Source organism: Tympanuchus pallidicinctus, unplaced genomic scaffold (assembly GCF_026119805.1).
Source record: "Tympanuchus pallidicinctus isolate F22 unplaced genomic scaffold, pur_lepc_1.0 scaffold17, whole genome shotgun sequence".
NCBI classification, from domain to species: domain Eukaryota; kingdom Metazoa; phylum Chordata; class Aves; order Galliformes; family Phasianidae; genus Tympanuchus; species Tympanuchus pallidicinctus.
In genome coordinates this window covers 10682714-10703106 of record NW_026294690.1, presented here as the reverse complement: position 1 = coordinate 10703106, position 20393 = coordinate 10682714, and the positions used below count along the sequence as shown (strand labels likewise).

Genomic DNA, 20393 nt, shown 5'->3' with positions numbered 1-20393 from the left:
TTCACTTGAAGCCAACTGCTGACCTAATTTAATGCCCCCTGATGCACCAGCAAGCAGGCTTCTGGCTGTCAGGAGGATGGAAAACTGCACCAGCTCCCTGCTGCCTCCCTCTGAGCTCTCTGCTGTACCAGCTCTCCTGTTGTCAAAGGGAAAAAACATTAATTCTCTGCGTGATACCACCTCTCAAAGCCTTGATCTTTAAGAGAAGGATCTTAACAAAACATAGGAGTGTATCCAAGTGTATCCAAGGTGATGGCTTTGCAGGCAGGATGGGCATTGTACAGACGACTCAATGAGCTCTGCGCATCTTCATCCTTTCAACCAGCTTGCATCCTGCAGTTACTCAACTTTCAGCTAAAGCAACAAGATTTCTGTGCCTTGTTCTTGATTCAAAAGCTCTATTGCTTGGAGGACTGCAATTCTCAAGTAAGTCTTGGTGTTAATTAAACAAGTTCTATCGCCACTAATAAACCACACAAAAAACTACGAAGATATGTCTCTCATCCTGCCATAAAAAAAGAAAAAATCTGAAAGCACACAAAGCTTATGAACTTGAATAGTCAGTGTTGTGTGCTGTGCCTGCTGAATTTTTTCTATGTGATTAATGATGTATTGATTGTACGTGACACATCTGCAAGGCACTTACAATGCATATTAATGTCTGAGAGCCATCTCCGTGCCTCAACAGCAGAGCAGTGCCCCGGTGCACAGAGGAGAAACAATAAAGTAGCCATTCAGTGAAGAAAATGAACAATTCAATGTATGAATTTATTATTTCACTATTCTGGGGAATAAATTGTTCCATTCTCACCTTTTTTTTTTTTTTTTAATTTTGATTTGGTGTTTTTTTTATTTTTTTCCCAACTACTTCTAAATGTAGCCTTAATTTATTGACCAGTAAAAGTGCTGGTGGTCAGATTTTTCTTAACTGAAGACTGTTGCACTTTTTCAGTATGCTACCTAAATAGGGAGGAAAGGGGTACGTGTAAGAGCACACGGTTTTGGAAAAATGAGCCCACTTTCCCACAGCCACTAAAGGCTTTGATCTGCTCACAGATCCTGTGCAGTATCTGCACAGGACACTTCAATACAAAGACCAGGTTGTGTTCTCATTGTTTCTATCCATTCATCTTAATTCAATAACAGCTGAGGATAGATCTGAGCCCACCTGTGGCAGCTGCTTAAGCAGGTCCCACAGTCCTCTCTTCTCACAACCTATATCCCAGCAGGAGATGTCTGTGTGGGCTGAGGTGGGGTAGCAGCCCTTACTGCCATAATCGAGGGGCTGCAGTGCCCGAGCTGAGCACACCATGCAAGGGCTTCAGCCGTATGACACTTCCTAATCACCCTGAGGTTTAATATACTGTTGTTGTTTGCTTCCCCTCCAGAAAAATAAATGGAACAGAAACTTGAAACACATGAAGTTTCGCAGCGGAAATGAATCTGAAGCTACTGATATGGTGGGGCAAAATAGAGAGCAGGGGATTTCTGCTTGAGGATACGCTAAAAGGAGAAGTGACAGCACTGATGAACGAGCTCAGAGGGAGAACTCAATTTTGAAAAACAGGTCTATTAACAAGCACAAAAAGAAAGAAAAAAAGAAAAGAAAGGAAAAAGTAAAGCTGTGCAGACACTGTGCTGTTTGCTTGCTTTGTGCAGCTGGTGCTAGGTGCTTGCCTGCAAGGCTGGACACTGGCACAGTTTGTGCAAACCCAGCCCAGCCTTGGCACAGCTTCCAGCTGCAGCCCCTGCACGTAGGGCACATCAGAAGCAGGGCCAGTTTCCTACACGCCTCTTGGAGGACACGATCTGATCAAAATCCGCACCTTTTTGATCACTCCTCATCTATTCTTTGAAGTACTTCTGTATTGACCGCTAAACCAGCACGCTTCGAAACACCATGAGCTTCAGGCTGATTTCCAATAGGGGTGTACTTTCAGTTCTGTTTAGCCATGGACAATCTTTAACATCAGTTCAGAGAGCTGCGTTCAATTTTACGTCAAGAGAAATGAAAAGCAGACAGCACCCGAACAAATATTCCACTTCTCCAGGGAAAAGAACTTATAAACCACTTCTGCATACCACGGGTTGCAAAGTGCCGAGCCCACACCAAGCACAAACAACACCCTGATCCCACACAGCTCTGGGACAACAGCCCTACTGAACTCACACTGGCACTGCTGCCCCTGCAGGGAATTTCCTATGAACAAAGCTGACTCAATGTGCCACAATACTGCAGCGCAACCACTGTCACTCCTGTGGGCTACAGGTGCTTGCTTTTCTGCTGGCTTTTGCAGGTAAGCATCCCCAAACAGAACACAACAATATACAAACACCTGAGCAGTTTTCTCCAGCTCTTATCTTTTCAGAGCCAGCTGATGGCTTTCACTGCATGTTGCTTTTATAGTCCCAACTTGACTACTGTAAACCTACCCTACTCCTGTTTACCAGCTCAGACACAGTTCATAAAGCTGAACCACTGAGGATGAATGCTTTCTTAGTGCAATTTCACATCAGCAAAGATGCTTACAACAAACGTGGCACATTAACCTGTAGTATCCAAAGCTGTTTTCATCCCGACAACAACTGTTTTTCATGACTTTCTTTCATGTGCAAAAGAGCTATAAATAGACAGGTGGGAAACTGTTTGCAGTTCCACTATAAATGATGTGTGCATGGCAAACAGCTGAGAGAGCCATATAAACTCTCCGTATGTAAACTGACAGTAGAAAGCAGGAAGACATCCTCCAGTTCACTTTGCTGGATTTTTGTGCTAGGTAAGTTTTGTGCTAGGTAAGTTTAAGAGGAGCAGAAAGCCAGGTGATTCAGTCACATTCTTTATGCAAATATTGTTGTAGGAATTGCAATCTGTTGTCTGTGTACTGTGGGAGAAATGGAGAAGGGTTCTCAGTTCTACTCATCAAGTGTGGTTTGTTATGCCGCTGGATGCCTCTGTGTGGCACAAGGCCCTTGTGCACACTGGAAAGAGCAACCCACTACATCAGCTAAGGAGGATGCATAATAGAGAGAGAATCTTGCTGATTAAAAATAAAAAATAAATAAATCACATTATCCCGGTAGGCTGTATGGGAAGAGTAACTCTACAAAACTATTCCCTTTTTCTTTTTCTTTTTTTCTTTTTTTAAGCAACTGCAAGTCTCTCACACATTGCAGGTAAGATCTAGTTCATTGCTGCTAGGGAGCACAGCACTCTTCTGAGAAAGGGCGCCTTCTGCTTGCATATGGATTGACACGTGGAAACCTGCTGTCCTTTGGAGCTCACCAACAGCTCTCTGCACACCACAAGCTCTTTGGCAGACAGCTGCAGGGCTGGAAGGCGCTGAGCTGAGAAGCAGATGCTTTGTGCGGCGTTAAGTCCCTCACGTGGCCCTGGCTGCATGAGGAGAGCAGCACGTACTGGCAGAGCGAGGGCTCTTGGTGACCACTAAATCCCAGATACCCCAGAACTCTCTTCAAGGCTGCTTGAACTAATCACGGAGATACCTGAATTTCACCTACTGCCCTCACTGGAGGTTTGGCTTTGATCACCCTTGAGTAAAACCTCTGTGACTTCACTGACCTTCAGTAGGAGATAATGACACGTGCATCAGCATGGCTGAATCAGAACAGGAACTGGGTACTAAACAGAGCCATAAAATAATTAGGATGTAGGGACTTCCGGAGGACGTGCAGAGCAGGCTCTTAGCAAAGCAGGGCCAACAGCTGGCCTTGTTCAGTCAGGCTCTGAAATCTCCAAGAGTGCAGCCTGTACAGTCCCTGAGCAACCCGTCCCAGTGTTTCATTCCTCCAAGGTGAACAATTTTTTCCTAATAACCTGGAGTCTGAATTTTCCTATTGGGGTAAGAAAGAAGACTAGAATTTAAAGAAAGAAGAGGATTGACACAAAGTGAAAAGTGAAAACACTGAGTGGAAAGCTCAGCCTTCACATTCTGACACTGCATGTATACAACGCAAGTCATCAGAAAGAAGCAGATATAGAGGGTGTGTGCTGTGAGTGACAAATGAGTAAGCTCCAGGTCAAGTGCAAAACAAGCAACAGTCCCTACTGACAGCACATCAGAAAATATTCATGTTATGGTCAGGCTAAAAGCACATTCCTTGAAGAAAACCAAACAAAAACACCCAAATGAACAATGCATGCCAGTTACTGCTTTCCACAATGTGTCCTGCGACCCACTGTGCCACAATAAATTGCAATATGTTGCTCAGTCAGGGTGTATAACTCACACATTCGCAATGAATCTGAACAGCTAATAGTTACTTGGACTGCAGTTGATTAAAAAAAAAAAAAAACAACCTAATTTCCCTGTGGCAATGAAATAATCGTCATGCTTATTATTGTATCATTGTTTCCAAAATATAAAATAATGGTTTTAGTGGCAAGCATCATTAATGCCCGAAGTCTCTTGTATTCTAGGGAAATCAAATCAGACAAACTCTGGCATGCAAAAGCACATAAATAACTGGTGAATACTACCTGCGGTCTTCTGAGTCCAGATTTGCCCGATGCCAAGAGCAATCAATTCTTTTTTGGCTGCAAAGGACAGGAGGGCACTCAATACCTTGCAGAAGGCACTTGGTACCTGGCAAAAAAATCAAGCTTTCCACGTGCCGGCACCCCGTGAAAAAGCAAACCCAAAAGTGTGTATGACAGCAATGGTTCTCTCCCTTAACGAGGGAAGGCAACCTCCTGGAGACACTGCCAGCTGTCTTCAAGGTGCTGAACGCTCTCCCTGCCTGAGACAGTTGCACCTCCTAAGCTGACTGCTTAAAAAAAAACAACAACACAAAACTGTCTTATCAAGGGATAACACGAAAATAACAAAGCATCTTTCAGTCAGTCTGAATTGCAGGAAAGATTTTACCACTAATGAGACATCAGGGATGCTTAAAAGCAGGGACTTGGGCAGCAGCACAAGAAAGTGCGTGTGATTACAAGAAATTTCTTCTTCCCTAATCAAGATCACCCAAATGAGCTTGGGCTACACCATGACCTCTGAGAACCACCAGAAGAATATGGTTTCAGAGTGCTAATGGAGTTTTCCATCACAGTGAGACGATTTAATGGGGGAAAATATCCTACACAACAAGTTCTATGTAATACTAGTATACATTTTAAATAAGTCTGCTCAGGCAGTACTATTCATTAGCAAAAGTAGATCAGTAAGATCAGAAGCTGGGATTCTGCCTGCGCAGGGACTCAGATCTATTGCAGACATGCCTCAGGGTTCAAGGCCAGCAGGACTGATCCCTGAACAAGGGGAACTGGCTCTGACTCTATCTGTACTGTGATAAAGCAATAGCAATGCCGCTGGAATCAACAAAGCTCTGCTGGAGTAAATCAGTGGAGAATTACATTCTGATTTTGTGTGCCTTTGCAGCTAGTTTGACAGGCAGTATTAAACAACACTAAGATCTCAAAATGTGACTTGGAAGGAATAACATAAACAAACATCTCAACCTACAGCGCTATTGCTCCCTGATCCCTGAGGAGGCAATTACTCCCTCAGTGATGTTCTGTGTGGCTCAAATACAGCAACTGCCAGTACAAATATTTTCTTTCCTTTTTTTTTTTTTTCTTTTTTTTCTTTTTGGTGGTGGTGGTGGTGGTTTTGGGTTTGTTTGTTTTTTTTTCCTTTATCAACCATAGAACCTAAGAACCATAGAATCATTTGACTTGGAAGGAACTCTTAAATCCATCTGGTCCAACCCCCCTGCAATGAACAGGGACACCCACAGCTCCATCAGGTGCTCAGAGCCCATCCAGCCTGACCTTGGCTGTCTGCAGGGATGGGGCACCACCACCTCTCTGGGCAGCCTGTGCCAGTGCCTCAGTGGCTGTACTGTAAAAACCTTCCTTATAGCAACTCCTTATAAACCTCTCCTCTTCTAGTTTGAAACCATTTCCCACTATTAACCAGCCACGATGAACAACAGCCTGCTCTGCCTATTCCTTCACCTAAAATCTTCTGAACTGCTTATCTTTTAGTGGAGTGTTTGTTTGCACCTAGCTTACCTACCTTCCTCTAGGAATGTACTTGAGAAACTAAAAGTATGCAGAAAGTGTGCAGAGCTCAGACCTTCTTCCAGTTTGAAGACTTATTCATCTATGCTGAGATGCTGATACCTCCATTTACACAAGGAGATAAAAAAAGGTTTAAGGTAATAACCACCTTCTCCTCAATGCAAACATCCTCCTTCCAGAGAATGAAATGCTGCCTTTGGCCAGATCCCATATAGCAGATATTTTGTTGGTTATTTCATGAAGCGTTAGCTGGATTTTCATTATAAGCTATTATTTTTGGCTGCTGTTTTCATGAAGCAGCTGTAATAAACAAGTGAGATTTATGTTCCTTTTTAAATTGCTTGAAATAATTAGGGTTGTTAAATTTAGACTCGGAAATGACTGATTTCTCCATTTTTTTCATAAATACAGAAGTTACAAAGCACTCTACAACTACTGGTCAGGCTTGGGACAGCATAGCATGTTGTATACTATCCAAAATGTGTTTTAGATGAGGAAATGATCTAAGTTCTCCAAACAAATGCTTTAAAAGTAAGTGACAATTGTGCTAACTAGTTTTAACAACTGCACTGTGTGTTCTTTTTCTGCAGCCTGCCCTTTTCTGGCTTCTTTAAGGTCCTATTCTGATCTACACAGGTGTGAATAGATACCCTGAACCTGGATCATTCCAGCAATCTGAACGGAAAGCAGGACCACAACTGAGGCCCAAAGCCAGAGCAGACTTCTGCAGCTGACTTCCTAGCTTGACTTGCTTCCTAGTTTATACTGCATGCAATTATTACAAAAGCTCCGACCCATGCCAGGTGTTCAAACTCCAAACCCAGAGCCTGTGGCTTCCTCTCATTTCTGCATCATTTATTTTTTCCAATCGTTCTTCCTCAACTACAACTTGAGCTGCTGACAGTCCAGATACGTATTTAAAATAGAAATGATGCACCTCCCACCCCAATCTGGGCACTTCACAGCCTATTGCTGCATCACAGATCCTGAACCAACAAATTTCCCTCATGGAAGCACTGAATAAACATCATCTTAACAGCTTTCCACCTTCAGGAATGTTTTTCAGGATTTTTTTTGGTTTTTTGGTTGGTTTTTTTTTTTTTGGTTGGTTGGTTTTGTCATTCATCAACCTTACTGTTTTCTCCTTGTGCAGACACCAACACCTCAGCAATCAACATTTCCTCAGTGCAGCGGGGCAGACAAGCTGACAATATCGAGGTCCAGGACTTAGCTTTATGGTTCAACCATAGGGGTTCTACCAGATGGTTCTGCCAGAGGGGACAGGTGTTGTTCAGCTGACTGCAATCCCAGAGGAGGTGAGAAAAAAGTTAATTGCGATGTGGAAAGGCCACATCATAGCGTACACAGAAGGAACACAGCAACAACATCTCAGCTGTTTAACTAGAAGAAAACATACAACAAGAAGGAAAGGAGAGAGACCTGTCCATTTTTACTTGATGAATTTTTATAACTAGAAGAAAAACTAGGGGAAAGTATGCAAACAGGAATGATGGAAATGGAAAAGGATCCCAGGGTAATCTGCAGAAGACAGATGTGATAGGTAGTAAATTACAAAACTGTTAGTATTTCTTTGCTCTATAGATCATAGAACAGAAACAACTTCTTTTTAAAATGAAAAAATCCCAGAGCATTAATATCAATACGTAGGAATACCGTCTTAAATCAATCTGAGGTAACATAACCAAGTGGCATGAAATGGGATGGAGCTTTGCTGCTAATAAAAAGCCCTACATCTCAGGAGAGCAGTGACATTGCTGTGAACCCAAGAAAGACCTAAAGGTGACTGCAGGTAAGATTAGCCATTTAATTCAGTTTCTATATGTGGTGCTTCTGAATGATGCAGGAGAAGGGGCAAAGCTAGGCTATTTTTGGATCTGCAGATATGAAGGAGTGATACAGAAATCTAAAGCATGCTGCCATGTCAGAACAACTGCATTGGATATACAGTATGAACTGCTCACAGATTATCCTCCACAGATTATCAAGGAGATAGAAAAAGTAAAGAAAACACAAAAAGGACAACAAAGAATGATCTAAGGAGAGAGTAAGAGAGATAAATTAATACGGTCTATAAATAAGAAGACTCCTGGGCTGTGATCCACCTATAAATACCTTCAAAGTACTATGTGTAGAGGCACATAATTAATCTAGCTCAAAAGACAGCAGGACAAGAAGCAATTGCTTAAGTGTAGGGATGGAAACATTCAGGATGTACAGTAAGAAAAAGTTATTTGAAGAGACACAATTGCTCAACAGAACAGATTCTGCAGGTGGTAGCCAAGGCACACTTACTGAATGCATCCAAGAATAAGTGGCTCTGGGAAATGATGTAGTCTCAGCCTTCTATAGTCCAAACAGATCACCACAGACCAACTTACTGATCTTTTAGTATCTTTCTTAACGGATTATATGAAAGACTGCTTTTTTTTAAAACAAACAAACAAAAAACCAAACAAAAAAAAACAACCAACAAATAACAAAGAAATAAACAAAAAATCCACTAACACAACACAATAAAATGAGAACAAAACTGAACCTAGGTATACATGTAGTGATGATACATCTGCACCAGAGCTCAGACGTGGGGGTGTGCAGCACTCTGATGTGCAGCACAGGTAATGGCAAACCTCCCTAACTCTTCTCCTGGTTTTTCAGCAGGATGTGCAATGTTGGTCTGCAGGTAGGACAGTGTGAGCAAGACAAAAACTGCTGACCCAACTGGCAGAATATTCTGAAATGTTCTGAATATCTCAATGCTGAGGTCAAAGGCTGATGTGGGCACTACCTCTTCCGATATTTGTGACCATCCCCAATGTTGTGTTAAGACATCTGCACGGAAGTTGCTGCATAAATCACATGCTTTGTCTTACGATTGGATGGGAACCAACACTTTGTCGTATTTATCAATTCTCAGGAGCTCTAAAATACACTTGCATTGAGAAAATAAAAACAAAACATTTGCAACAAGCCTTAGAATTTTTCAAAGACAAATGGGTATACACAAACGTGAGGAATATAAACCCCAAGTACCATTATACCCCCCCTTAAAAAGATCCCATCCCAACTGCACTCACCAATCGGGACTTCTGTCCCCTCCTCAATGTAGATGGGCAGTGGTGATTCCTCCATAGGATGAGGCACTGATGGAAAGTAATGAATTGTGGTAGTATTTGTCGCAAAGTGACTACAATAAGATGGTCCCTCTCTTATCATTACCACTACACAAGGCTGGTTATTGGCACAAAAAGTCCTTTCTGTCATAGCGACTGACTTGTGGGCTGACCCCCCAAGGTGCATTTGGCACCTCAGGAGTTGGCCCCATCTGACTGGGCTTGGAGGAGTGTGGCTGCCCATCAGGGCCACCATCTTGCAACAGCCTGGCTAGGCCCGTCCCTGGGGTTTAACTCTTTCAGAAGCCCACACAGTTGAAGAAGCTAAAGGGAGCCGATGCACAGACAGGCACAAGTAGAGTTATTGAGTCAAAGTCATAATATTTCATGCACAGAACCAGAAGAGAGAGGCTCTGATGCTTAAAGCTTGCCGTTAGCTGTTGAAAAGCCACAGCAGGTGATGGAAGGTTGCACCACAAATGGCCTATGGACCACAAACCTTTCATTGCTCATTCATTTTGGAGCATATGTATTGGACTTAGGAGGCTCCTGATTATTTATTATATTGCCACGTCCAGAGAAAACTCTTCAGACTTGAGCTGCATGGGGCTGCACACTCATTCTGCAGTTTCCAGGCACCATACAGCCACTTCTGTAGGGTTCATCTGTTTGGGTTCTCTGGTTGGGAGCTTCTTTTTTTAAAGGTGGTTTTTGTTAGTTCAGGGTTTTTTTTGTTTTGTTTTGTTTTCCCTTTCTTTATTTTTTTCCCCGCATAAAATCTCTGGAAAACACGTACAGATTTTAATTTCCTACACTACAATGAAATACTAATCTTAATGATAATAATAAAAAGCCTTCTGGAATTTTTTCTTCTCTGTTGCCTTTAAAAAAATGATCATGTACCTTGACAAGCACACAGCCCCCTGAACTAGTCTGAGTTAGGATTCAAGCTATAAGAAAGGATGATTCCTTAGTTCTTTCTGGGGGTTCCTTCCTCTTACTATGGACTTTATTTTTTCCAGGAAGGTGGCCCTATGATATCCATAAAACCAGCCAAAGAACACTTACTGTTCAAAGCTATTAATTAAAGCGCCTTACAACTTTTCTCCTACAAACACAACTGGAACAAAGAGTGCTTGCTGCAGATGCTTGACTGGCAGCGGGCCGCACACTTGTGCTTTGTTGGGTTCAAAGGGCCGCCGGCTCTGCCTTCACCCAACCCCACCTCTCTGACATGGAAAATGAAGGGAAGCAAGGGAGGGAACAGCAGACCACGGTTGCCTACGGAACTACCATACAAGCCACAGAAACCATGGGCTATCAGGGCGCCTTGCGCAAGCCACTTTTATCTAGAAGCTGAACTAACATTCCAGCTCAACAATAGCAAAAAAACATTTGTTACCACACCGCGTTTTGCTACATATTAACCAGCAGTTGCTATGCAAGCATAAATGGAGTGCTGCAATTCAGAGATATATGTTATTTTTCCAAAAAAATGTTCATCTATGGGAAATCAGCCTGATGTGAGCGCTCGTGGGCTTGCCATGCCACTTGACACAGTACATGCTTTGGGGTTATGCAAAGCGGGCCCTGCATTGGGAACAATGCAGTCATTTTCCTTGCTAAGCTAATTTTGCATTAAGCAATGAGACTCTTCATCTATGCAGCCCCTTAAAACGTTTAATCAGATTTATTTACTAGGAAGAAATACCAGAGCAGAGCTTACTAGGCTACTCAGAGTTTTCAAATCAGACATCTGCAAGGAAACCAAATCGCTACATGGCGTGGAGAAAACTGTTTAATTTTTATGACATGCAGCTTTCTTTGCCCCATGAAGAATACTGTACTGGGTTCTTCCAGACCCAGGGTCCAGTCTGGAGCCAAATGCTTTCACAAAACATTTGCAACAATATTCACCAATCAACAGTGGCATTTTAGTCTGACTTTAATGGGTATCACCACAGGTTGTAGAAAAGGCCTGAAATACTTATATGTGCTATTTGAGGCCAAATACACATACACACACTCTCTCTTCCTCACACAGAGACATGCACACGCTGGTACACGTGCACGCAAACAAACGGCTCTACAGACACAGCTTGGATTTTGTAGAATCCAAGGTGGAGAAGCCGATTCTTGTCATGGGGTTTGGGGGTCGGGGACTCCGAGGTGCTAAAATGAGTTCTCACCCATCCATCTCCACTACCACTGTAATATTGCCCCTTCAGGATTTACACACCAACTTCACAGCCATGCTACTTAAATGTCTGCAGAGTTTCCACATTCTGCAGTGATATGCACAGAAGAACAGCACAGATAGATTTAAGGTAACAGTTGCTGAGCATTATTGCAGCATAACTACAGCCTATCTTTACATGCTCTACAGTTGGTTTCTATGAACAGATGGCAAATGTTCAGAATTGGAACGTTTTAATCATCTTTATAAGCCTTTTGTAATTTTATAAACAAGCATAAATAACACTTACGTGAAGAAAAGTCTCTCCGGAGTGGATTTTCTCTTCCTGTTTGGAAATAAAAAAAGAAAAAGCAAAAAAAATATTTTAAAGGAAAAAAAAAAGGGTCCAGGAAGACAAGTCAGGCACGTTACAACATTAGCATGCATAGAGTTTTCTAAATTTCTTCTGTGTGAGCTTAGTTTTGCAGAACATCAAGGCACTGAAGGTAGTAGCAATGTCAAATCAGATTGTTTCTCATCTCTTTCATTCAATGGAAAGCACTGCAGAAAATTTGCCTAGATCAGTTTCAAGAGTAAGGGAACTACACTGCAGCAGTGAAATAAAATGCAAATGCCACATGATCTGAAGCAAAAAAAAAAAAAAGAGGGAGCTTTTAACATTTTAGCTGACCAACACCCATGGCTCTATATACAGATTGCTTTCCTACCTGTGTGCAGCCCACCCACCCCACACCCCAACCCTGGGTGCTACTGCTGCACTCTGGCACAGCATCATCATTTCTCCACACCAGCACTCAAGCACCAGCTGCACTCAGACCCACGTCCTGCAGCCAAAGGCACTCCTCTGGGCTGGGCAACAAAGAACCACAACAGGAAATCCAGTAACTGCTGAAATGAATGAGCATGCCCAGGAGCACATGGCTTTTACCAGCCACCCTCACATAGCCGCATGCCATCTGCCTGCTGCTTCCCACCTACAGCTGGCTGCAGATTTGATTCACACTCCCCTTCCAGCAGCCAAGCTGGGAAGATTTGTGGATGCTCTTGGGCTTAGAGTCGATACCAATCTGCTTTTTGTTTGTGTGAATCTGGACGTGCACACAAAAACGAGGCTGACAGAAATGTAGCAGATGCTGTAGGACACCAGACACGGTTCCAGAATCACAGCCTGGCAGCATGGTAGACCTTCCAGCGGCTGTCTCAGGGGGAAGGGAAGAACAATGCACAATGGCAACCCTCATTTAATTTCTACCACATTATCTTATATCAATATTAGCTATTCTGTAAGTAATTTAAAGAGTATCGCCTAGAGTTTACATGCCTTGGGATGATACTCAGCTAGCACAAATCAATTAAATCCATGGCATTACAACAGCTGAGGATTCAAGTAAGTATGCATTTATGGGAGAAATTCAACAATTGTTAAATCACTGAATTTTCATCCTCATGCTTTTCTTCCAAATGAGGACTCAGCCCTGCAAGCAGCCCCCCTTCACAGGAGTGAAGTCAGTGATGAGAAGTCAAATGCACTAATCCCAGCAGTTAATCTATTCAAAACTGCACTTCTTCAATGATCCACAGTTTATTAGTATGAGCAATCAAACAAGCATTACCTGCAAAAGGCCTTAACTATCACTGCTTTCCCATCCATTCTCATGTGTTGTAATATGGTTAAATTTAAAAGAAACAAATGAGCGTAAGCTTTTCAGAATGTGACTAAATGCCTGGGTACGGCACCAGTGCAAAGAGATACCTCTTCTGATAGAACAGGCAGTTTCTATCCAAACCAAGGGTACTGGAATAGCAAGAAGGGACAAAATTCCAATAACAGGAGTGTTCAGGTAAGTACTGTGGACAACACTGCCTGAGAGACACAGCAGCCTGTTTAAAGGCTTGTGCCTGAGGGTTTCTTTGGAGACATTCAGCTAAAAGGACTTGGCTAGAGACCACCAAGATGTAGCTCAGTCTTGGTTCTGCACAGTATTGGTTTAAGAGGAAACTCACTGAAATATCTGCAATGATCACCTGTAGGACAAATCCATCCCTGAGGCTTTACAAAGAGCTGTGCTCAGGCACAGGGCTTCCACAAGCTCTGTGTAGAAAAAGCAAGCTAACCCAAAGTGCCTTCCTTTCTTCCCCAGCAATGCTGCACCTTTTCCCATGCAGCATTTAAAATGCAACAAAGCCTCCTGCCACACTCCATACATTTCACCTCTGCCATGTAAGAAACAACCAAGCAACCCCCCCAAAAGCTACAAATTAGTCACTGCCAACAACATCCCGCTCTCAGCTGCAGCACAGTAAAATAAAACCAAACATAGCAGCATCTGAATTATTCCGAATTTCTGCTGAACTCTAGACCAAAATCCCTACAGACAAAGCCCCAGGCTATTTCACCCAGCACCCCAAGCACACAGCCATCTTCCCAGTACCTCCCAATGTCAGCTCCCGCTTTTTGCAAAGTGTGGCACCAAACACCCCTGGCACCACACATAAAAGATGCGGGTTAATAAATGACAGCGAGAAGCGGCCTTTTGTCCCCCGGGCTGCGGGTTCTGCTCCCTTCCCACGCGGGGCAGCACGGGGACAGGTGTCTGTCGCCCTCCAGTGGGTGCTGCCTCAAAGCAACGCAAAGCAGGTGAGAAGGAGAAGGAAAAGAGAAGGTGAGATGCAGGCAAATGGGGAGAAGAGAAAAAACACATGCAAAGCAGAGAAAAGGAAGAGAAACACAAAGATGCTATCTCTGAAAGTGCCAAAAATAAAGTTTCCAGTGTCAGCCTAACCAAGGCAACAATGACATCCTCCAGGCACACTCGTGCTTCAGCCTCAACAGAACTCCCTCTCACTGTGTGCGGATGAGTGACTCCGTCCTGGTGCTGCCTGCCTCCATTACTCACATTTTTCTTTAATAAAAAACAAACCAAACCCACCTCTGGGCAACCCCACCACTGCGCTTCTGTGACAGCCTTCGGGGAAATCTCTCTGCAATACTCATGCAAAAGCAGACAATGAGAATAAGCAGTGAGCTCACCCAAATCTTAACCCTGAAGTAAACAGCCAGCTATCAGAAACATCAAGGCTTTCCACCAAAGCCTCTCACCTCCAAACTCCACAGCAGCAGGTTTTAATGGGCTATTTTACTCCCAACTCTGTGCAAACTAAACCGGTAGCAACTGTCACCCAAGCACCAAATTACACTGACAAGCCTACAGACAGGGCTGCCTCGCTTTCCTGCTAATACAAAACATTTTGTCATGCAAGCAAAAAAATACTGCAGTTACCAAAATAGCACTTCCAACGTAACCAGCTCCTCTCACAGCATTTTCTTAATGCCTTTCCCAATACGGTTAAAAGAATGAGAACGAACCAAAAACTCCATCTCTACACCTCGGCACAAACCGTGCTGGAATACATGTGGAGCTTTTTCTTCGCATTTATCTGCATCTTCCCCCACTACTTTTTCCATCAGCGATTTCCTTTAAACGTAGCTCTTATTAAACAGCCGAAATCAGCTTTTACAGTTTCTGAATACAAAGTTGTGCCCCTCTCAGAGCTGCCTATGAACAACACAGCTTGTCTTCTGTTTCCTAACTAACACACAATTTGCACATTTCTTCGCCCATGTGGAATAAATTCTCCCATGTTCTTATATGGAAACCTCGCAAATCCTCCCACACGCTGCCTGGTAGAGGTGAGATGGGCAGCCGTTATCCTGAAACCACTGGGGGAAATGTGGATCCCACTCACTCCAGAATCATCATCCCACACTGAGCTCCACACCCTGCCCTGTGCAGCCCCAAACCCATCACAACTTTGATTTGAGCTCGCCAAGGAGCAATTAAAAAAACAAAATAAAATAAAATAAAATAAAATAAAATTAAAAAGAGGAAAAGCAAAGGAAGAGCAGCAGCGGTATTACCCACCAGGTAGGCCCACGAGCATCAGATGCGGCATCGCCTGTATCAGCCTCTTAACTCGAGGTTCGTGCACCGCAGCCAGAAAAAACACAGCGGGCAGAGTGGGAGCGGGAGGGGAAGGCGAGAGAAAAAGGGCGAAAAAGAGCAACGTGCTCCGTAGATGCGCTGGAGGGCCGCCAGCAAGTGGGTAATTACACCGCTACAAACTGTTATCTCGAAAAAAAGTTAACGCAAGGTGGTGATGGGGAGGGGTGAGGGGGGATGAAAATAACCGCTGGGGAAGAAATAAAACCACCCGGGTAACGAGACAGCTGGGGAGAGGGGGGGAGGTTAAGAGACGAAGAAAGAGCAAATAAATACACGGAGGGGGAAGGGAACGCGCAGGCAGCGCGGACAAAGGCAGGGCGCTGCCGGCCCGGTTCGGCTCCGCTCCGCTTGGAGATGCACGGCGCAGCACGGCTCGGCTCGGCCGCCCTTTGTTCGCAGCTCCGCTCCGGCCCCACCGCCCGCCCTCCCGGGAGGTGCCGCTACCTGCGTCCGCTGCTGCCCGCGGTGCCTGCGCGCCGTTGCGCCCCTGCGGCCGTGCGGAGCGTTCGGCGGAGCGGTGCGGCGCGACTAACAGCGCCGAGCGGGAGGAAACGGTAATTTATAAGCGCTTTCTTCCTGACCTCTCGTGTCTGTTGTCTAATGAGGGAGCTTTGAGCATCACCCATCCTGCTGAGTGGAAAAACACCGGCACGGCCTCTTCTTTGCTGGGGAGGGGGGAGCCTAAAGGAAGGGGTGTGGGGGAGGAGGGGCCATGCCGCAGACACGGCGGCGGAGCTCGGGCTGGCAGGCGGCCGCGGGGCGGCGGGGAGGGGCGGGCGGGTGCGGGGCAGCGGCTGCGGCCGCCCGGAGCCGGGGCCGGTTACCCCCCCGCGCCGCCCCGCGTGCTCACGGCCGCAGCCTCTCCCGCTGCCCGAGGGCTCCGCGCGAGGGTTTCGTTTCTCGTCTGTTGCTATTTTTCCATCCCCGCACAAAGAGAGCCCTTCTCCCAGACAAAGCATCCGGCCGCACTACCCGGGAGGACGACGGGCGCTCGGACTCCGCGGTCGGTGTCGCTCCGGGTTGGCTGGGGGGCATTATGTGCTCGGGGCGACCCTCTCCTGCTGGGGAGAACGCGGCCGGCAGGTGCCTGGGAAGCGGCACGGACCCGGCGGCACCGCTCTCTGCCTCCTCCCCGCCCGGCTTCGGCCGCGCTACGAAGTGCGGTGGGGCGGCCGCAGGAGAAAGGAGCGGAGCAACGGGTTGTCCGTTTGTCCCGCATTGGCTCTCGTTTCTCCGAAAGCCTGTGGTGCTTTCCTCATGGAGTCTGACGGGGATGTGGCTCAGAGATGCCTCTCCGCTTTTCTACCCTCATCTACTGTCGTTCTGTGAATAAAGGGTACGGCAGCATGTAGGCTCACTAAGCATTTTCATACAGCCCCTGCAAAGAACTGAGATGCACTGCACGGTAAAATACCGTTCACGCTGCAGAGCAGCAGATAAAGAGATCCCTCTGTTCTAACTTTGTACGCTGGGAGCAGCAGGGATTGAGCCAGAAGGAACAAATATTCCCTGCAGCACTGCCGTCAGGCTGTCCCAGACACTGACCCGAACTTCCCACACCACCGGGATGGTGCTCGGTGAGTGACACCTATGGAGCCCCTCACCTACCACCCGGATAGTGAGGGAACCAAATTCCATCACATCGGCCTTAGGGACATCTCTAGGAAAAGCTGGTTCGTGCAGAAGCTTGGGGAGATGCACTGGTTGCAGGCAGTACACCAGGTGCAGCGTGCCACAGCCACAGCATCACAACTCGGAGCACTCCCTGATTTCCCAGCACCGAGCTGGTGGGAAAAATGAATAGACCTCAAACTGAAAGATAGATACAGGTGTAAGATAGACTCAGCTAATTGAAAAGCTATCTGCTCTGACAGACTGGTTTAAACTAATTACACGATGTAGTGCATGCTGCCACCTACGCCTTATGAATCAGGTTTCTTGCACTGCAGCTCAGCATCCGCGCGCATCCCTGTGAGACTCCACGGGGGACCGCAAACCCTGGCAGCCACGGCCGGGCTGGGGAACGAGGCAGAGCATTTCCCACCTGCTCACTGCAGTGAGGATGCCTCGATGCCAATGAGGAAGCGGCAGCAAAATGTGAGTAGTGGCTGGAGCCTCATCTGTACCGCAGCTCCTGCCAGCACAGCTGTACCACTGACAGCAGCGGAACATTTTGCTCAAGCTCTCTAGAGGAATCAAAGCCTGTATTTTCTGTCTCTGGCTGTCTCTTGTTCTGTTGTTCCTCGTTCTTTAGAAAAAAAATAAATAAATCAGCCACACGCAGCACGTGGCTGCTCGCTGTGTTTGGGGAAAAAATTGCTCGGGGGGGAAGGAAAAAAAAGAGCCCAAGCTGTTTTGAAATCAGTAGTGTGTAAACAGTACCTGGAACTGAGGGGAACAATGATATTAATTAGTACTTCGGTGTCATAAATATGTGCATCGCTGCCTGCTGTTTCAATACGAGACAGCACAACTTCTGTGATGGAGCTTGGAGAGTGCTTGGGGAATGGCACCACTAATGCCTCCTCCAGCTCTTATGTAACCGACATCATAAGTCAGAGCCCAAATTGCAAAGCGTAAGCATGTGCATCATATTAAGCATGTACACAGTGCCTTAAATTACTGTCCTTTTACTGATGGTCTGGCTTTAATCTACTGCTATTTCTGTTCCTCAGTTCCATTCATTTCAATACACGATGGTGCCATGAATAGCAGAGCCAAGCGTCTCCCCTTCAACAGCACACCATGAAAATGTTCCTCCAAACTGAAATAAATTCAGCCCAAACCGCTTTGGTTACAGGTAAAATACAGTCTGAATGACTTGTACACCAGGCCTACAGCATATCCAGGTATGATGCTATGGAAAGCCAGGGTACAACGCTGCTGTGCTTTGCATGTCACCCAGCGTGGCTGGTTTTTTCACACCTGTCCAAGGCACAGCTTAGCAGTGCTCTTCCTTTGTGTTCTACCTCCTTCCCACAGAGTGTATTCCCCATTTGCACGCAGATCTCCTGTCTGGAGTTTTAAGGTGTTAGGTGCTGATGTTGTGAGCACCTCTTGTATCTGTTTAATCCAATAACAGAACTCGTCTTTAATCTCCACGTCTGGGTCACAGGTTTTAAAAAAGACACTGGGCCAAATCCCCAGCTTGGCTCCGGCGTGTGGAAATCTACTGAGATGGCACAGAAGTTGGGAGAGATTCGCTGTGTCTGCACCATGGGAAGGAGGTCTCAAGGGGCAGTGATGGGGCTGCCTCATTTCGCACATGGATGCGTAGTAACGCAAGCGTATGGCACAGGTAGATCATGTTTCTATCATGGAGGGGGGGTATCACACCAGGACCTAAGATATGCTCATCAGCAAACCTTTAAAATTGAAGTGGATTTCCTTTTTAAGGAAAAAAAAACTTGTTTCTTCTCATCCTGTGCCTGCTCAGGGGAATGTAACTCAGGACCAAGGCACGAAAAAGAGACAGGTTTTGCAAGGATTGGAAAGATTTTACCTATAAAGATTAAGAATAAAATAATTATAAAAGCAAGAATTTATTCCAGGCAGAACTCTAAGAGCACTCACTATCTGTAAAGAAGGATGGAGGTAAGAATGGTAAAAAGATGCTCTGATTAAACCCACTGCATTAACAAGTCTCCAAACACAGATTTCCTGTATAAATACCCCTATACAAGAGCAGCCTTCAGGGTTCCTCTGTGGCAAAGAACCATGAGCTTGAAAAAAGGGTAGCAGATTTGGTGGGAGATTTAAGCATCATGCAGTGACTCTGCAGTGCAGATTTGAAGCATTACTGAACAGGGGAATAGAATTGTTGCTGTTGCTATTATGTACTGGGATATTTCACTAATCCATGCAACCCACTCAGTTGTTGCAGTTTTAGTTTGTATTTGTTTTAGATGAAATTATATATAGCCTGGGCAGTTAGTTTTTCTTAGTTTATCTCCTTAAATCATACGTACATAAAATATCAAACAGAAATCAAAGCACGACTTGTGATTTTGGTACACCCCATCATGTGAATCTGCCAAGGATGGAACCAATGCACACCAGGAAACCAAAAGCCACGGGAATTCTTAAAAAGCAGCCTCAATGGCTTTACATTCTATTAAGAATGTGATTTAATACTACTGGTGGCCTATTTTGCTTATGTTTGAAACTGCTTGCCCATTACAGGATTGCTTCTTCTGGTCGTTTCCACACATCGAGGTAATTACCTGTTAATTTGAGGCACTTTGCAAATCTGAAAAGCTGAAGCCTTTCCAAAACACCAGGCAGGTCTAGAAATGCCTCCTCCTTTACAGGAGCAGATTCCTAAAGCGAGGGGCAAACCCAGAGGGACCAAACTGGGCGCCAGTGGTCACACTGGTGTCTCAGGTTAACTGACAGCTATTTGGAAATAAAAAAGCTCCCTGTGCCCATAGGATTTTCAAGAGCTCCTGAGCAATTTAAAACCCTTGAGTGGAATGTGGCATAGAATGAAAGCTATAGGTATTATTAAAGAATGTATCCAAGCTGAAAGGCAGCCGGCTTCATAAAAGTGAGCTAAAAGCAATAACAGGGACTCAGCTCTGCTGGGTGCTGCAGGAGCTGTATGTTTTGCATTTTGGAAGTCATGTCCAAAAGAATGATCTTTTTTTTTCCTTTGCTGTTGCTATTGGGGAAAAGCAGTAAAAGAGCCGTGCATCAAATGAGGTTAAAGTAATCTGATTTAGAAAATAAACAATGTGTTTTCATCTTTAATTCACAGCCGGTCGTTTGGGATCCAACATTAAAAAACATATAAATTCAGCAAAGGTTTTGAAGGGTGACTGTTTCCCTTTAAGATTAATGATAAACACACTTGTGTATTCAAGGGAGAATAGATCCAGAGTTATGTAACAGGATAAAGAAACAAAATCCTTTTTCCTTAAATTAAAATAACCGGTACGTGTGTGGATTTCAGTCAGTCACCAAAAATTCAAGAAACCCATTTTCGTTCAGCTGTGTCCCACATGCTAAATGCTGGG

At 45.0% G+C, this 20393-nt stretch overlaps 1 protein-coding gene and 1 long non-coding RNA gene across 17 annotated transcripts in view; one reads left to right on the top strand and one right to left on the bottom strand.

The window, feature by feature from the left end:
• The window catches only part of SLC6A6 (solute carrier family 6 member 6), a 108093-nt gene that overhangs the window by 37175 nt on the left and 50525 nt on the right, over positions 1 to 20393 (bottom strand). For 4 of the 16 annotated variants that reach the window (XR_008205754.1, XM_052679185.1, XM_052679184.1 and 1 more), the window contains 3 exons: positions 11664 to 11699; positions 9142 to 9207; positions 4499 to 4555 (listed from right to left, as the gene is read on the bottom strand). Coding sequence is in view for 10 of the 16 variants with exons in the window: in XM_052679185.1 (XP_052535145.1) it covers positions 4499 to 4555; positions 9142 to 9196 (112 nt within the window). In the remaining 6 variants the exon portion in view is untranslated. Of the gene's footprint in view, positions 1 to 4498; positions 4556 to 9141; positions 9208 to 11663; positions 11700 to 13806; positions 13872 to 15297; positions 15514 to 15822; positions 16032 to 20393 lie in introns of those variants that run through there. The other 12 variants (XM_052679191.1, XM_052679188.1, XM_052679183.1 and 9 more) reach the window with 11 other exon arrangements.
• Positions 15854 to 17661, top strand: LOC128078704 (uncharacterized). The gene is made up of 2 exons (XR_008205755.1): positions 15854 to 15932; positions 16754 to 17661. It is a non-coding gene; the product is annotated as an uncharacterized LOC128078704 (long non-coding RNA).